The sequence below is a fragment of the Monodelphis domestica genome, chromosome 2 (genome assembly GCF_027887165.1).
Source record: "Monodelphis domestica isolate mMonDom1 chromosome 2, mMonDom1.pri, whole genome shotgun sequence".
Lineage (NCBI taxonomy): Eukaryota > Metazoa > Chordata > Mammalia > Didelphimorphia > Didelphidae > Monodelphis > Monodelphis domestica.
The window spans coordinates 343,639,899-343,656,628 of NC_077228.1; the positions used below are offsets into that span (position 1 = coordinate 343,639,899).

The window sequence follows — 16,730 nt, forward strand, 5'->3', positions numbered from 1 at the left end:
AGCCGGGGTGGGATTTCTCCCAGGTGATAGTAAGGAGATCAGAAGACTGATAAGGTTCTTTTTTCCCGTAGTGGTTAGCCAAACTGTAATGGGGAAATTTAAGGCTTCTGGGAGAAGGTTATAATATAGTAATGGTTACAAATGTGGCTACAAGATTTATATAATATTTAACAATGGCCGCCAAGGAATTTACTTATGAAATTCCTAAAATGAAACACTCAAGTCAGAATGAGGTTTATGGTGGTTTAATCACACTGGGAGTGGGGAAAAGGTTAGGGAGAGAAGGAGAGAAGAGAAAAGGGAAAGAGGCTACTCAACCTCTGACCAAGGCAGAGGGAGTTTAGGCCTAAAGGCCCAGGTGGAAAGAACCAGTCCTTAACTCACGTGACCGATCTGAAGGAAAGCTGTCTGCGGGCGTCCTCTCTCTCCAAGCTCCTAACACCAACTCCCCCTAGCTCTCTCCACAGGAAGTTCCGCCAATCCCAGAGGCTGTTCCCTACCTCTCTTCCTGTGTCTCACAAATCCAATGGTTGGCTCTAGCTTGGCTTAGGACAGCCCAGGTGGGCAGTTAGTTATTTCTGATTAGTCATTGACTAGCGCATGCCCGTGTAGGTGGGTGTGCACAATTTTTGGGTGCTAGACCAAGATGGAGACTTTTAAAATTCACAGCTTTGAATATGAAGAATTCAGAGGAATGTTAAGTCATATTAAAATAACTGTGAAAAAAGGGTAACCAAAAAAATAGCAGACATTGACATCAACTATAATTAAGGGCAATGCTGTGATGATAGTTATAGGTTCACATTATCTACACAATCAAAAATATTTGTGAAAACAAAGATAATGTGACTACCACCATGTTAAAATGAAAGAGGTCATATAACTAATTGACGTATACCATTCTCTGTAGTTTTTTAATAGCCGAAATACTGACACACATGAGATTACTGAGCCACTTGAATATTTGCATATTTATTTTGTTTTTTTTCCCCTTTTTCTCCCTGTTATAAGATTCGAATACTTGTAGTTGTCAAGGAAAATTTCTTTTAAAAAATAAATTCAGTTCCAAGGCCATATCAGCCCCTTATCCAGGAGTTTACTGATAAGCAACTGTCCCAGGAAAAATTTGTACTCATGATGCACTTTTAAGTTTAATCTGCATTGTTAACATTTTCTCCATCTCTTTCTTAAGTCTAGACAATGAACAAAATAGTAAATCAATCCCTCTTTTATGACATTTGCTAATTTTTGAGGTATAAATGTTCCCACATTTGGCTTTCATGAACTGGTATGGGGTGATTTCAGTGTACCAGTGAGTCTTATTCCCATATAGTATAGAGGGGAAGGAGTAGTAAATTAGGAACACAAAGACTAGGGTTTTTTCCTGACTACAAAAGTCACATCATTTCTATGAACCTCCATTTCTTCTCTTGCAAAATGAAGATGATGATGCCTATTCAACTTTCTTAACATACATGTTAGGAAAAGCAAACAAAATAAATTAATGAAATAAACATAAATGTTATTATTGTACATTATATTCTATATCCTATACTAGATATAAACATCAAATATATCAGTAAAAAAAGTTAAAAATAAAATGATAGCATTTTGCAAATGTGAATTATTACTTTCATATATGGCTATAGTATATTACAATAACTGATGTCCAAAAAGATGTCACTGAGTTGAGAAGGTTAAATTGTATTAAATAGCATACTGTTTTAAGACTTTGTGGAAGGTTAGTACTTTTTAAATCATATTCATGCCATTACCAAAGCCTGGCAATTTTGCGTTTTTATTTGTTTTTTAAGATGGAAGATATTTTTTTTCCAATTGAATTAGTTTATATAGTCAATTTAGAACATTATTACTTGGTTACAATAATCACTTTATTTCCCTCCCTCCCCTCCACCCACCCTTCCCACAGCCGATGCACAATTGCATTGGGTATTACTTATGTCCTTGATCAGAACCTATTTCCTATTGTTGTTTGCACTAGGATGTTCGTTTAGAGCCTACATCCCCAATCATATCCCTTCGACCCATGTATTCAAGCAGTTGTTTTTCTTCAGTGTTTTTACTCCCACAGTGTTTCCTCTGAATGTGGAGAGTGATTTTTCTCATAGATTCCTCCAAGTTGTTGAGGATCACTACATTGCCACTAATGGAGAAGTCCGTTACATTTGATTGTACCACAGTGTATCAGTTTTTGTGTACAATGTCTTCCTGGTTCTCCTCCTTTCACTCTGCATCAATTCCTGGAGGTCTTTCCAGTTCACATGGAATTCCTCCAATTCATTATTACTTTGAGCACAATAGTATTCCATCACCAACATATACCACAATTTGTTTAGCCATTCCCCAATTGAAAGACAGCCCCTCATTTTCCAATTTTTTTTGCCACCACAAAAGAGAGAAGCTATGAATATTTTTGTACATGTCTTTTTCCCTTTGGGGTACAAAATCAGCAGTGCTATGGCTGGATCAAAGGGCAGACAAGCCTTTTATCGCCCTTTGGGCATAGTTCCAAATTGCCCTCCAGAATGGTTGGATCAATTCACAACTCCACCAGCAATGCATTAATGTCCTAACTTTGCCACATCCCCTCCAGCATTCATTACTTTCCTTTGCTGTCATGTTAGCCAACCTGCTAGGTGAGAGGTGATACCTCAGAGTTGTTTTGATTTGCATCTCTCTGATTATAAGAGATTTAGAACACTTTTTCATGTGCTTATTAAGAGTTTTGATTTCTTTAACTGAAAATTGTATTGTTTAATTTCCAATTAATTTTTTATTTACCTCTCCATGTACCCTTACTAATTATTACTTTCATTGCATTGCAATCTGAGAAGGTTGCATTTATTATTTCTGCTCTTTTGCACTTTTTTGCAATGTTTTTATGTCCTAATACATGGTCAATTTTTGTGAATGTACCATGTGCTACTGAAAAGAAGGTGTATTCTTTTTTTTTCCTTTTCATTTTTTTCCACACATCTACTAACTCTAATTTTTCTAAGATTTCATTCACTTCACTTACCTCTTTATTATTTATTTTTTGGTTTGATTTATCTAGTTCTGATAGAGGAAGGTTCAGGTCTCCCACTAGTATAATTTTTCTATCTATTTCATCCTTGAGCTCCACTAGTTTCTCCTTTAGAAATTTGAATGCTATGCCATTTGGTGCATACAGGTTGAGTACTAATATTTCCTCATTGTCTATACTGCCTTTTATCAGGATATAATTACCATTCCTATCTCTTTTAACTAGATTTATTTTTACTTTGGCTTTGTCAGATATCATGATTGTGCCTCCTGCCTTCTTTTTATCAGTTGATGCCCAATAGATTTGGCTCCATCCTCTTACTTTCACCCTATGCGTATCTACCTTCCTCATGTGTGTTCCTTGTAGACAGCATATGGTAGGGTTTTGGATTCTATTCCACTCTGCTATTTGCTTGGGTTTTATAGTTGAGTTCATTCCATTCACATTCAGAGTTATGATTACCAACTCTGTATTTCCCAGCATTTTGATTTCTACTCCTAGTCCTGCCTTTTCTTCTTTCACTATTTCCTTCTACACCAGTTTGTTTTTAATCAGTCCCCCTAGTTCCCACCCTTATTTTACTTCCCTTTCTACCCCCTTCCTTCTTATTCCCCCTGATTATTTTCTTTGCAGTCTTTCTCAAAGTACCCCCCCACCCTCTCCCTCCCTTATATTGATTCCCTACCTACTAATTCATTTGTTACCCTTCTATTCCCCTATAGGGCGTGAATCTATTCTCTGCCCCAATGGATTGGATTAGTCTTCCCTCTTTGGGTCTGTTTCAATGCACATAAGAGTTGTATATCCTATCTTCAACCACTTTACTATTCCAGTGTATTGATGTTCTCCCTTCTTTATGGCATATAAATTTACCCCCATTTGTTTCTTTTCCCATTTCCTTTTGTATTAACCTTTTTTTTTAGCTCTAGTTGTGCATATACATATATATATGTATATACACACGTATATGTATTTATGCATACATATATCTATATACCTATTTATTTCTTGTCATTTCATCCTATACAATTTGTCACTGTTCCCTCTAAGTGTAATTCTTGTAGCTGCCCAGGTGATAATAACAGTTTTTAGGAGTTACCAATGACCTCTTTCTTTTAGGGATACATATCATTTTAACTTATTGAGTCTCTTAAAAGAAAGTTTTTCATTTGTTTTGTTTTGTTTTTCTTTTTTCCCTCTTTTTTAATTACCTTTTGATGATTCTCTTGAGTTCTGTACTTGGACATCAAATTTTCTGTTCAGGTCTGGTCTTTTCTTTACAAATTCTTGGAATTCTTCTTTTTTGTTGAATGACCATACTTTCGCCTATAAGAATATAGTCAGTTTTGCTGGGTAGTCAGTTCTTGGTTGTAGACCTAGTTCCCTTGCTTTCTGGAATATCATATTCCCTGCCTTTCAGTCCTTCAGTGTACATGCAGCCAGATCCCTTCTTCTTGGCAGCTTGTAATATTTTTTCTTTGGTCTGATAGTTCTTGAATTTGGCTATAACATTCCTGGGTATTGTCAGTTGGGGATTAAGTAAGGAGGTGATCTGTGGATTCTTTCAATCTCCACTTTTCCGTCTTGTTGTAGAATATCGGGACAGTTTTTTTGGATAATTTCTTATAGTGTTATGTCCAGGTTTTTTCTTTTGTCATGGTCTTCTGATAGACCAATGATTCTTAAATTGTCTCTCCTCGCACGATTTTCTAAATCTTCTGTTTGGTTAATGAGATGCTTCATATTTTCCTCAATTTTTTCATTCTTTTGGTTTTGCTTTATAGTGTCCTACTGCCTTGTGAGGTCACTTAATTCTAGTTGGTATTCTGTTTCTTAAAAACTGGATTCCATCCCTGGCTTTTTGGTCATCCTTCTCCTTCTGGTCTGATTTTCTTTAGAGGTCATCTTTCATCCTCTTTATCTCATCTCTCATCTCCTTTGCATCATCTTTCATCTTCTTTGCCTCATTTTCAAGCTGGTTTATTTTGGCTTTCAAGACACTATTTTTTGTTTCCAGATGAGTTATCTTAATTTTTAAGTTCTTTTCCCAATTATCTTCAGCCTCTCTTAATTGTGTTTTGAAATGCATTTTGAATTCTCCCAAAGCCTGTTTCCAATTCACTGTGATTTCTGATTTACCATTTGATGATCCCTCCTCCCCTGTTCTGTTTGCTCTTTGTTCGTTGACTGTATAGAAGCTGTCAATTGTAATTTCTTCCTTCTTTTTCTGTTGTTTGCTCACATTTACCCCTTCTTTATTCCCTGTATTTGTCTGTACTCTTGCTCCTCTCATTTTTTTGGTTTTGGGATTTTCTGTCAGTCTCCCCTCTTGGAGCTTTGACAGGAGATATCTCTGTGCAGTCTGTGGGGGGGAAGGGTGTTGGAGTTTGAGCTTCCCTGTCCTGTGGGGGCTTTTGATTGGATTAAAGTCCAACAGTCTTGGGGAAGGGGTGTTGGAGCTTGGGCTTCCTTGACCTCTGAAGACTTTTGATGGGATTAAGTTCAGCTGTGTTGGGCTGAATGTGCTCTGAGGCCAAACCCTCCTTGAAGGCTGGAGTAATATGGACGGTCTCCACTGCTGTGACCAGACTTTCCACTCTGTGCTCCCTCTCCAGCTCCTTCCCCACCTCCTGTGTTCGATGCTCTGAGCCTGGCACAGCCCTGCCCCCAAGGTACACCCTTCAGACAAGAGCCTTTGCATGCCCAGATGTTCCTGCTGCTGCTGGAGGCTTAGCACTCTGGGGGTGGGGGGAGGGGCCTGGGACCTTCCTTCTGCCTTTCTCTTAAACCTGAGTGTTCACAAATTCCAGCTTTTGGGCGGCGTACCTTTTGAATTGAGTCCAGCAGGAGGATTCCTTGGCTCTGTCTTGTTGTTACGTTTGATTTTCAGTTTCCTAGGAGCATTTCATTTGTGATTGGTAAGGAAGGGAATTCAGAGATCTGATCTTTTGCTGCTTCTATGCCACCATCTTGACTCTGCCTCCAACTTTGCCTCTTTAATATCTTTTAGGTGGATCTGCCTCTCTCTAGTTTCTCCGTACTCTAATCCATCTTGTATTCAGCCACTAAAATGATTTTCCAAAAATGCAGTCTCAGCGAGGTTTACTACCTCATGCAGTAAACTCCAGCAGCTCCTCATCATCTCTAAGATCAAATACAGGATTCTGTATTCATTATTCAAAGGCCTTCATATTTAATCCCCTCCTACTTTTACATTTTTCTTATATCTTACTTAAGTCCTGGAAGATATATTTCAGTTTCTTTCTTTTTTTTTAATTTTTATTTAAAATATTTTTCTAGTTACATGATTCCCTGATCCCTAGACTCTCCTCCCCCCTCCCAAAGCTGACAAGCAGTTCTACTGAGTTATACATGTATCATTGTTCAAAATATATTTCTATGTTATTCATATTTATAGCAGAGTGACATTTAACATCAAAACCCCAATCTATGTGATCAATCATATGTTTTTCTAATGCATTTCTGGTTCCACAGTTCTTTGGTTGTGGTTACTGTTCTTCCTCACAAGTCCCTCAGAATTATCCTGGATTATTGCATTGATGCTAGTAGAGAAGTCCATTACATTTGAATAGATTGCGCCACACTGTATCTGCCTCTGTACAATGTCTTCAATTCAGTGTCTCTCTCTCTCTCTCTCTCTCTCTCTCTCTCTCTCTCTCTCTCTCTCTCTCTCTCTCTCTCTCTCTCTTTCTCTCTCTCTCTCTCTCTCTCACTCTCTCCCCCCTTATTGTTCCATGAACATCTCTCAACTCTGGCATTTTCTTTGACTGTCCCCCATGCCTGTAATGTTCTCTCTTCCTTGCCCAGGGTGACTATTGACCTTTATGATTTCGTTTCAGCCCCAACTAAAATTCCATCTTTTACAAGAAGCCTTTCCAACATTTCTTAAATCTTTCTAATGCCTTCCCTCTACTAATTATTTACTTTTTATCCTTATATAGATGGCTCCATATGTATTTGTTTACATAATGTCTCTCCCATTAGTCTGTAAGCTCCTTGAAGGCAGGGACTGTTTTTTGCCTATTTTTATGTCCCTAGTGCTTAGCCTAGTGCCTGCAACATAGTAGGCACTTCATAAATGCTTGTTGTTTATTAAACAAGCATTTATGAAGCACCTAATAGGTTCTAGGCAAATTCTGGGAATATAAAGAAAAGCAAAAATAGCTCCTGCTTTTAAAGAACTCAGTATCTAATGGGGGAAACAATAAACACAAATTGTGCAAATTAGATATCTGCAGGCTAAATTGGAGATAATTTCAGAGGGAGGGCACTAACCTTAAGGGACACTGGGAAAGGCTTCTTGAAAAACAGTTCCAATAAGGGGCAGCTAGGTGGCTCAGGGGCCAGGCTTGGAGCTGAAAGGCCCTGTGTTCATATTTGGCCTCAGACACTGTGGAAGAAGCATGAAGAGAGGATTTGCAGGACAAGCCAGGCATGCAGACCAAGGTGAAGAACCTGTCTGTCAATCAAGGCGAAGATTCCAAATGGAATGTTCCCAGAAGAGGCAGTTAAAGTTGGCCAGGGGGAGGAACTGATTTTCTCTCTCTGGGGTTACTGACCAAGGGAGAAACTTCTCCTGGGTTCCTGACCAAAAGAGACTGGCTTTTCTGTACTTGGGCAGAGAGAGAGAGACCTTTGTGGTTTTTGACAAAGTATGGACTTGAGTTACTCAAGTAGAGATTATCTGACTGAAGAAGAAAGAAGATTTAACAGTTGTCGTCCATCTCTCTGGCTATCTCTGAGTCACGGCTGTGACTGGACTGACATTTCCCAAAACCCTTATAACCCTTCCTTGTAGATTAGGGACAAACCTCATCCCTCTTACCTCAATTTCCGTCCTGTCATATCTTTCCAATAAACCTCCTTACCTGAGAAAGAAAACAAGAGTATCTTCTCTAAATCTCACAGTTCACCTTTGAGTTACATAGAAAAGGTGGCTGACCAACAGGAGGGAGGGGAAAAGGGAAAGGAAGGTGTGGGTGGAAGACTGGGAGGTGAAGGGTGGAAGGTAGGAAATAGTTTGATTTATTAGCCATTTGGGATCAAGAGGCAACCCCAGAATACTCCAGAGTAATCTCCTCTAGCAGTATCTATCTCTCTAGCAACATCTCTCATCTATCTCCATTATAACTAGGCAGCCTCAGGTGTCCACTACTAGCAGCTCTCTAGCAGCCAGAGTATATTCCAGATATTACAACAAGAAATAGTTCCTCAAATATTATTATTTTATTACAACACTTTGTACCTATGTGACCTTGGGCAAGTCACTTAACCTCAGTTGCCTAACCCTTACCACTCTTTTGCTTTGGAACTGATGCATAGTATTAATTCTAAGATAGAAGGTAAAGATTTAAAAAAAAAGAAAGAAAAAGATTTCCATCGGAAAAATTACATTTTTTTAAATGTAATGGCTAATTCCCAGCTATCTGGTTAATTTCAACTGTTCAGAATGACTTATCTCTGAGAGTCTGATCATTCAAAACTTTATTGTAGTTAGGATTTGGAAACCAGATTCACAAAATACTTTTTCATGAGAGTACAAGGTAGATATAGCTGTGAAAATAATTTTAAATACCTCATACTTCTATATTATCTCCTGATATAGGTGGAAAATAGGTGTGGAATACAGGAAAGGCAACTTGATTTCAGTCCCCAAAACCATCTTTAGAATGCTCTTTGACAAAGAGATATTAGTGTGTTGTTTCATTCACCATCTAAGTTTGTATTCCCATGAGAATATAGACTTCTATTTAAATTCTTGATCATTTGTAAATATGTGAAGGACCAAACCTGTAGACTGCAGTAAAAAAGATAAACTGCTTTGAGACATCCTCACTTAGCAAATCTAATTTCCAAGACTGAAATGAATAATATGCAACATGATCCAGCATAAAATGTTATTAGTAATCAATGACAGATACCTTTTTTTGTACAAAAGCTTTATTTCAAAATTACTGAATATAGACTTTATGCCTTCTCTGCTTCATAGTTTATGCTGAAAAGTTGGGTTGCAGTGTATTTTTTTATGGTACAGCTAATGTGTGTTTTTGAATATGACAACTCTCAGCATGATAGTCCTCAGATCTTACCTTCTCACCTCTTAAATTACTGATCAGCCAATTAAAGGAATAGGAGGAAAACATCTAAGAGCTAAAAGCATTTCTTTTATTCTTACAATGCTTTCAGTGTAATGAGCCATAGTTTGCTGAACAAGGAATTGATTTTTTCAGGGAGCAGAGTAGAGAGAAATTTATTGAACTAATCACTTATGGATCTAATTTACTTGACTGTATCTATATCTGAGCAGTTATTTTCAGCATGGTTGAGAGCTTAAGATAATAGTTATCTGCTAAGTAAGTATTATTGAATGAAGGCAGTACAGTAGTTCAAGTCTTCCATTTGACTTCTTAGGAAATAAAAATTTGAAGACAATGACTACTAAGGATACTTTGTTAATATTAGATTCTAAGAAAATGTTTCAAGTAATAGAGTTTGGAAATGTATCCTAGTAAAGAGGTCATTTGATAGTTTGTGAAATTTTAAAATTTACCAAAACAATTTTAAAATGCTTTTGAAAAGTTAAATATTACATTAAAAATGCATAGAATCAGACCAAATTTGTCTTCAAAAAGAGATGTGAAAAGACATCTTTCCCAATCTCCTTTGCAGAGGTAGGGACCCATGAATATGAAACAGAGCATATAACTCAGATTTTTTTTTCAATATGGTGATTGACTTTGCTGAGTTTTTTTTTCTCTTCCCTTCAAAAAAAAAAACTTTTTTATAAAGGATGTCCTCTTGAGTAGAGAGAAGGGAAAGAGGATACACACAGAAATGCATGCAAAGTTAAGGGGGAAAAAAGATATCAAAAATATTTCAAGACAAACAAGACAGCTCTCAAAATTACATGTTTAATTATATGCATAAAAAGCAAAACAAGCTATACATAATTTAGATTCTTGATTTCATATACAGTCTTCTTTTTTCTATTATAGTCTGTATGTGGAAATACTCATTTCATTTGGTATTAAATTCAGAATAAAAAGCCATTTAAAATGCACTGAATCCAGTCTACTAACTCGGCATCTCACAGCAGTCAAGCTTAAGGAAATATATATATATATATATATATATATATATATATATATATATATATACACTGTTTTATGCTTAAAGTATTTTCAAACAAGAAATATGAAGAGCTTTTGATATATAAGTGGCCTTTGGAATTCTGTTCACTTTCAACTTTTTCGAGAGACAAGAAGCTATATTGAATGATGGGATTGAGTTTCCCTCAATAACTGGAAAATTCAGCCTCTGGCAAGTTTATGTCTTCTCCACAAGTTAATGTTTATGTCCTTTTAGGGGGCAGCTGGGTAGCTCAGTAGTTTGAGAACCAGGCCTAGAGATGGGAGGTCCTAGGTTCAAATTTGGCCTCAAATACTTCCCAGCTATGTGACCCTGGGCACATCACTTAACCCCCATTGCCTAGCCCTTACCACTCTTCTTCCTTGGAACCAATTCACAGTATTGATTCCAAGACGGAAGGTAAGGGTTAAAAAAAAAAATTCTGTCCTTTTAATCAGTCACCATCAGGACTGAATGAGTATATTAATCTACCACAGAATGATGAGGAAAGTTTTATCCCCATATTTCCTTTTTTTTATACTTTATTTTTCATAGATGAAGTCAGTATATCCTTGTAATTATACCTTTGTGAAAGCACAAAGAATAAGCAGAATTTCATTGAGTTAATTATATTGATTCTTAAGTAATAATATTTGGTTTTCTGATCATTTTAGCCCATCTGATATTAATGAGACACTAGGGTACTATTGGACATTTATAGAGAAGACTTGCTCCATTTTTTATTCTTGAGAGGTGATGAATACAATAGAACTGCCAATTAAGTGCTCATTTGTACATTTGCCCATCTTTGCTCCATAACTCCATGGTATTAGAGATATATATCTATTGGAAATACAGAACTGATTCTAGCATTTGCAAAAGAATACCTGGCTGTTGATCAGTGGATAAAAATATATTTGGTAGCCAGTTTTGCTTTGCTCTAATTGTGTATAATGTTTGACTTCTAAAACCTCATGAATTAAGATTGCCATTTTGCAATTTAGAATCTGCTCTTTTATTGACTTGCCATAAGTTTAATGTCAGTTGGAAATAGTTAATTTTTCCAATAAGAATTTTCTCCTGAAGTGGTATTTTTATATCACTTCTGTTATTGAATGATATATTAACATTTTTAAAATCATATTTAGGAACAAACCATGAGATTTCTGGAAGAGCTACACATTTATCATGAGAATTTCTTCATAGTTCTGAAGTGTCTCCATGCATTCACATCTTCCCTTCCCAAATATCCCTTGGGACGCCAGGTAACTAATACTTTCTGATTGGAAATATATGAAGTAGGAATGCTAGTAGTTATATGCCTTGACTTCCTGATCATTTCAGGAGTCAGAGTTTGGAATAGAGTTCTATCCTATTTTTAAAAAAAGTTTTGCAGATCTGAATCAATTCCAGTGACATACAGTAGTACTTGTAATTGAAAAAGTGTTTTCTCCCAAGATATTTGCAGCTATACACAACCTCATTTCACAGTGTATGTGGCTTCTCTCTGACAAAAATCCCGAAATGTATAAATGTAATTTTCATTTCTAAAGTACCTATAGTTATACAGCCTGTCATCTTTTGTACAGGGACTTTTCATGAGATTTTTTAAAAATTAAGCTATGGATAAAATGTTTGTTGAACTGAACTAAACTAAGATTTAGTTCAAGAAATGCTACTAATTTACTGGGTGAACTCCATAAATCAGCTTCTCTGGGCCTTAGTTTCCTCATCTTCGAAATGAAAAAGTTGTCCTTTTACTCAAACTATGATTCTATAAAAGGAGGAAACATTGAAGCATTATATAAGATTAGTACTTCTGCTACATATGAGATTTTTGTCCTAGAACTTCCATCTCTTCTATGTAATTCAAGAGATTCAATTTATATAACAAACATTGACTCACTACAATCAAATCACCAGGGCTATCATGACAAAAACAAAATGTTCTTTGCCCTTGAGAAGTTTACATTCTACTTGAAGACATTCTGTACTAGCGTACATACAAAGTTATGGAAAGGAACTTTAAAGGAAAACATTAATGACTAAGGAATCAGCAAAGGCTTCATATAAGAGATGTTACCTAAGCCCTATTTTAAGGGAAGATAGGAATTCTAAGAGACAGAAACAAGTTGATGTACACAATTAGGAATAGCCCATATAAAGTTGCTTACAGTGGAAGATGGAATATCACAGTTACAAGAAACAGCTTATAGACATATCAGAGAGTCTCAAAGAATCACAGAAATGCTGAAGTATAAGTACCTGTAGGAATTTATGGGTGCAGTAAATTATCAGAGAAAAATTTGATCTCTACATTTTTGACTCAGTTACAGAGATCAATTGTGAAGGAATTTGTTTCTCTTGTTTTTGAGATGATTGCTGTGATTGAATGTGTTTGCACATTTTGAATTAACAGGCACATCTAGACTTCTTACACATCAATTTCCTGCTTTGTTATTTTCCAATTACTTCTGCACAGTCAGTATCTGATGTTATCAGTCAAACCCATGTACACACTTATTCATTTAAAGGAAGTTCTTATAAAGCATTCAGTTCGTGACACATCTGGCATCAATTACATAAATTGGTCATCTTAATAATACTAATTGGGCTCTCAAATGTATGGAATTTTGACCTACTAATATAGAACAATTTCAGCATTTGCTTCCCAGTTCCTCACTAATACATTGTTCACTTTCAGATCAGAGAGCTGTATTGTGCATGTTTAGAAAAGAATATTTGGGAGTCACAAGAATATGAGCCTGCTTTGCAACTTCTCAGGTATTTTTCCTTCCTCTTTTTTTAAACATTGGAATTGCTAATTAATTTATGGAATTATGAAATAGGGGGAGCACCTCTGATTCTTTGGATACTTGTCCAGGAAGACCACAATGACGGTGGGAAGGGAGGCTATGATCATGCTTTAATAAGGCACAGAACACATGGTATAGAAATTACAGAAACAAGCAGCAAAAGGGAATTAGGTATAAAGGCAAATGTTATGGGGACAGGGATGAGGTAGTGGAGGATGGCACGCAGGGTGGGGAAGAGGATGGGAGAGAAAAAGGTATAGAGTCATTTATATAATTATGGATTAGAATTGGAAGCACTTGACAGCATGGACCCAGACAGAGATGGTAGCATTTGAGGGGCAAGAATTTGGGGTCTCTAATCTTAATAGGATTTTGGTCAGAGACAGACTCTTACCTATAACATCTTGAGGTTAGTTTATTAATATATCCTCATCATCTTATCGTTATCGGCAACATTTGATGTTCTGCTGACCTTACTGTAGATGTCTGGTGCTTGTCTGAGGCTTATAAATTGTAGGACCAAAAAAGCTTGATGATTTCCTCTGATTTAGCAGATAGTATTGGGATGTAATTTTTAATTAATATATGATGCAGTTTGCAAATTATGTGCCTTCAATCTGTGGGATAGTCTGTAAATGACTGGCTTTCTTTTTGCATTCTTACTTCCTACTTTTACTACTTTGTACTAGTTACTTATATACTTACTTTACTAACAAGAAAGGCGTGGGGATGATCAATGGGACTAGAACAAGATATAATTTTAACACACTTTTGTATGTAATTTCTTCTTCTAGAACTCCCCTTGTCAAGGAATTTCATTAATTTTAAAATATAGGTTTCTGAATAGTCCTCAATGGTAGCTAGGTGGTGTAGTAGATAGGGTACCAGACCTGAAATCAGGAAAACTCATCTTTCTGACTTCAAATCTGGCCTCAAACACTTACTTGCTATGTGATGCTGGGCAGAATTATGGCCATAATTTAGCTATATGAAGGACAACCATGTCATGAGAACTACCTACCTACAAAGAAGTTTCCTTCTAGATTGGATCTATAAGGAGTGAGGCCATGGAACTGAACCAATTTGGTGGCAAAGAATGTATCCCAGCTAACAAAATACAAATTTCAGAAGTTGCTGACCTAGTGTTATAAAGAGATAATGGCAGCCCTCAGTTGTCAAAGGGTCATTTACTGGCACTGGCAAACATAATCTATTTTTACAATTTGTCATAATGATATATACTCTATGGATTTATTTCTTGCATACATGGTACATTTTTTTCACTTTATAAAAATAAAAATTGTGTGGCTAGAATGAGAGAGAAATCATTTATGATTGTGTATCTTGAATTTCTGCAACTGGCCATACCATTTTTTTCTTGATAAATGGTAAATCTTTATATTATGAAATATATGTTAGGATTAAGAATACATATATGCCCTTGGCTTGGCAATTTGCCAGACTCTTTGTTTTCCTAATCACACATTGTATGTGTGTATGAGAGAGAGAAGATTAGAGGCAATAAATGGGAAGTGTTGTCAAGAATACTAGAAATCTTTGGGAAATTGCCCAGCTGAGATTAAGAGCACAGAAGTTAAGGTGTATAGCATTGTGTTCAGTTCTGAGTTCACATAATAGGAAAGACATGCAGAAGAAACTAGACAATATACAGAGAAAGAATATGTAAAAATTAAATCTCTACTAATAAAAATATTATAGTTTATGAGGTTTATTAAATATCCTTAGAAATCAAGGAATAAAGAATATACAAAATAAAATGACCATGGCTGATCAGCCATTTTTAGCCATCCCCACTCACCACCATCACTGCTGATTCTACATCAGAGGGAGAGAGCCTCAACAACTACTCCCTTTATCCTCTCTCTATAGGAAGTACATAATGACAGGAAGTCAGTGGGCTCCTGGGAAATGTAGTTCTTTTTTTTTAGGGTAACATTTTCAATTATACAGTTATGAGAATGAAGAAAGTCCTGCAGATCGTGTTTTATGAGGATCAATGAAAGGATGTTTAGCTTGGTTAAAAGATTTGAAGGACCTATAAATGTTTCCACCTATTTGAAGGAATGTTATGTGGAAGAAGGATTGGGCTTATTTTGCATAGCCTTATGGAGCAAAAGTAGAAGTAATGGATAGAGGTTACAGAAGGGCAATATTTAGGCTTCAACATAAGATTAAAACTTGCCAATAATTAGAGCTATCTTAAAGTGGAATGAATTGTCTTCAAAGAAATGGGTTCCCTTGCCCCAGACATCTTCAAGAAAAATCTGGAATAAGTTGTGGAGTATATTAAAGGAGCTGTTTTCCAAATACAGGTTAGACTAGATAGTCTCTAAGGTAGGGGATCTTTATCTTTCTTTTTGTCAGTAACCACTTTGGCAGTTAATAAAGCCTATTGATTTCTTCTGAGAGTAATGTTTTTGAAAAGTAAAATAAAACTAATTATTGAAATAGTTATCAAAATATTTTCCCCAAATTCACTGACCCTAGTTTGAGAACTTCTGCCTAGTTAAATCTCTTCCAACTCTGAAGTTTTATGATTCTGAAACATGAACAGTCAACCATCTAAATTGTAACAGGTTAAGACCAGAAGTCTTCCAGTAAAGGTAAGCTATGTGAAGAAAAGATGGATTACAAAAGTTTCTAAGTTTTCACAAACCCTAATAATGATCAGTAAATGTCCGTGATCAATAAACACAATGGGAAACTAGAACAAGTGACTTCTTCCACCCCACAACTGCATAAAAAGTCAATCAGAAGCCATTGTGCAGTAGGAGAGAGGTCACACCCCTCTTACCAGGAAAATCAGTACCAGAGAAAGACAAAAATGGCTAAAGACTATATAATGTATAAGATTCTATGTCCTGAGGCAGCAAGAATACTTCCCCACGATAGCACTGGGGTGATCAGAAAGTTCCAGAATGTTGAATCCCTGGGGAGTACCAATAGGTTCAGTGCAATAGTGCCTAAGACAGCTTAGATTTAAGAATTATCTCTAACACAATGAGATGCCTGAAAGTGTCCTGAAGACCCAAGATTCTGAACTTCAAAAATCAGTCTAGAGGCAGAAATCTAACCCTTGAAGGTAGTGGTCAGAACAGGAAGCAAGCTCACCCAAGCTATACCACTCCACCCAAGAATTCAAGAGGGGAGAGAACCAGGACCTGGCACAAAATTCCAATTCAGGATCTAAAGCTGAAGAAATTAGTACACCAAAGAGGACATTGACCTGTATTATTAAAAATCTAGAGATTACCCAAAAGAAAGGGAGAATACAACTGCAAGCAAAGTCTGAAAGGTGTTAAGGGTATATTTTAGGGTTGAGACTGAATATAAATTTAGTGGTTGCGAGGGTTTTAATTCTAAATCCCAATGAAATACTCAAGTCAGAATAGAATTTTATGGTGGTTAATTTTCAATAGAAGGAAAAAATTAAGAATGAGGGAGAAAGAGAGAAAGGGGAAAAGCTCTGCTCTGGCCTGGTCTGAGCTAGGGGGAGTTCAGAGGCCTCAGCCAAGGGGCCTTCCCAGAAGATTAAATCTAGCTCTGCTTCCAGCCACAAGACCTCCTCCAAGATGAGAGGAGTCCACCTTATCACTCACCACATGGTCCCTTCAGGGAAGCAGTCTGAGGTCCTACACACCACCAAGTCAAGTTCCACTGCCAAAGTCCACAAAAGTCCCTCTCACAGGAAGTGATGT

General features: G+C 36.6%; 1 protein-coding gene across 3 annotated transcripts in view; it reads left to right on the forward strand.

Annotated features, from left to right (window-relative positions):
* The window catches only part of ORC3 (origin recognition complex subunit 3), a 126,194-nt gene that overhangs the window by 75,796 nt on the left and 33,668 nt on the right, over window positions 1-16,730 (forward strand). For all 3 annotated transcript variants that reach the window (XM_056818574.1, XM_056818575.1, XM_056818573.1), the window contains exons 12-13: window positions 11,344-11,460; window positions 12,900-12,979. In XM_056818574.1, coding sequence (XP_056674552.1) covers window positions 11,344-11,460; window positions 12,900-12,979 — 197 coding nt within the window. The remainder of the gene's footprint in view (window positions 1-11,343; window positions 11,461-12,899; window positions 12,980-16,730) is intronic.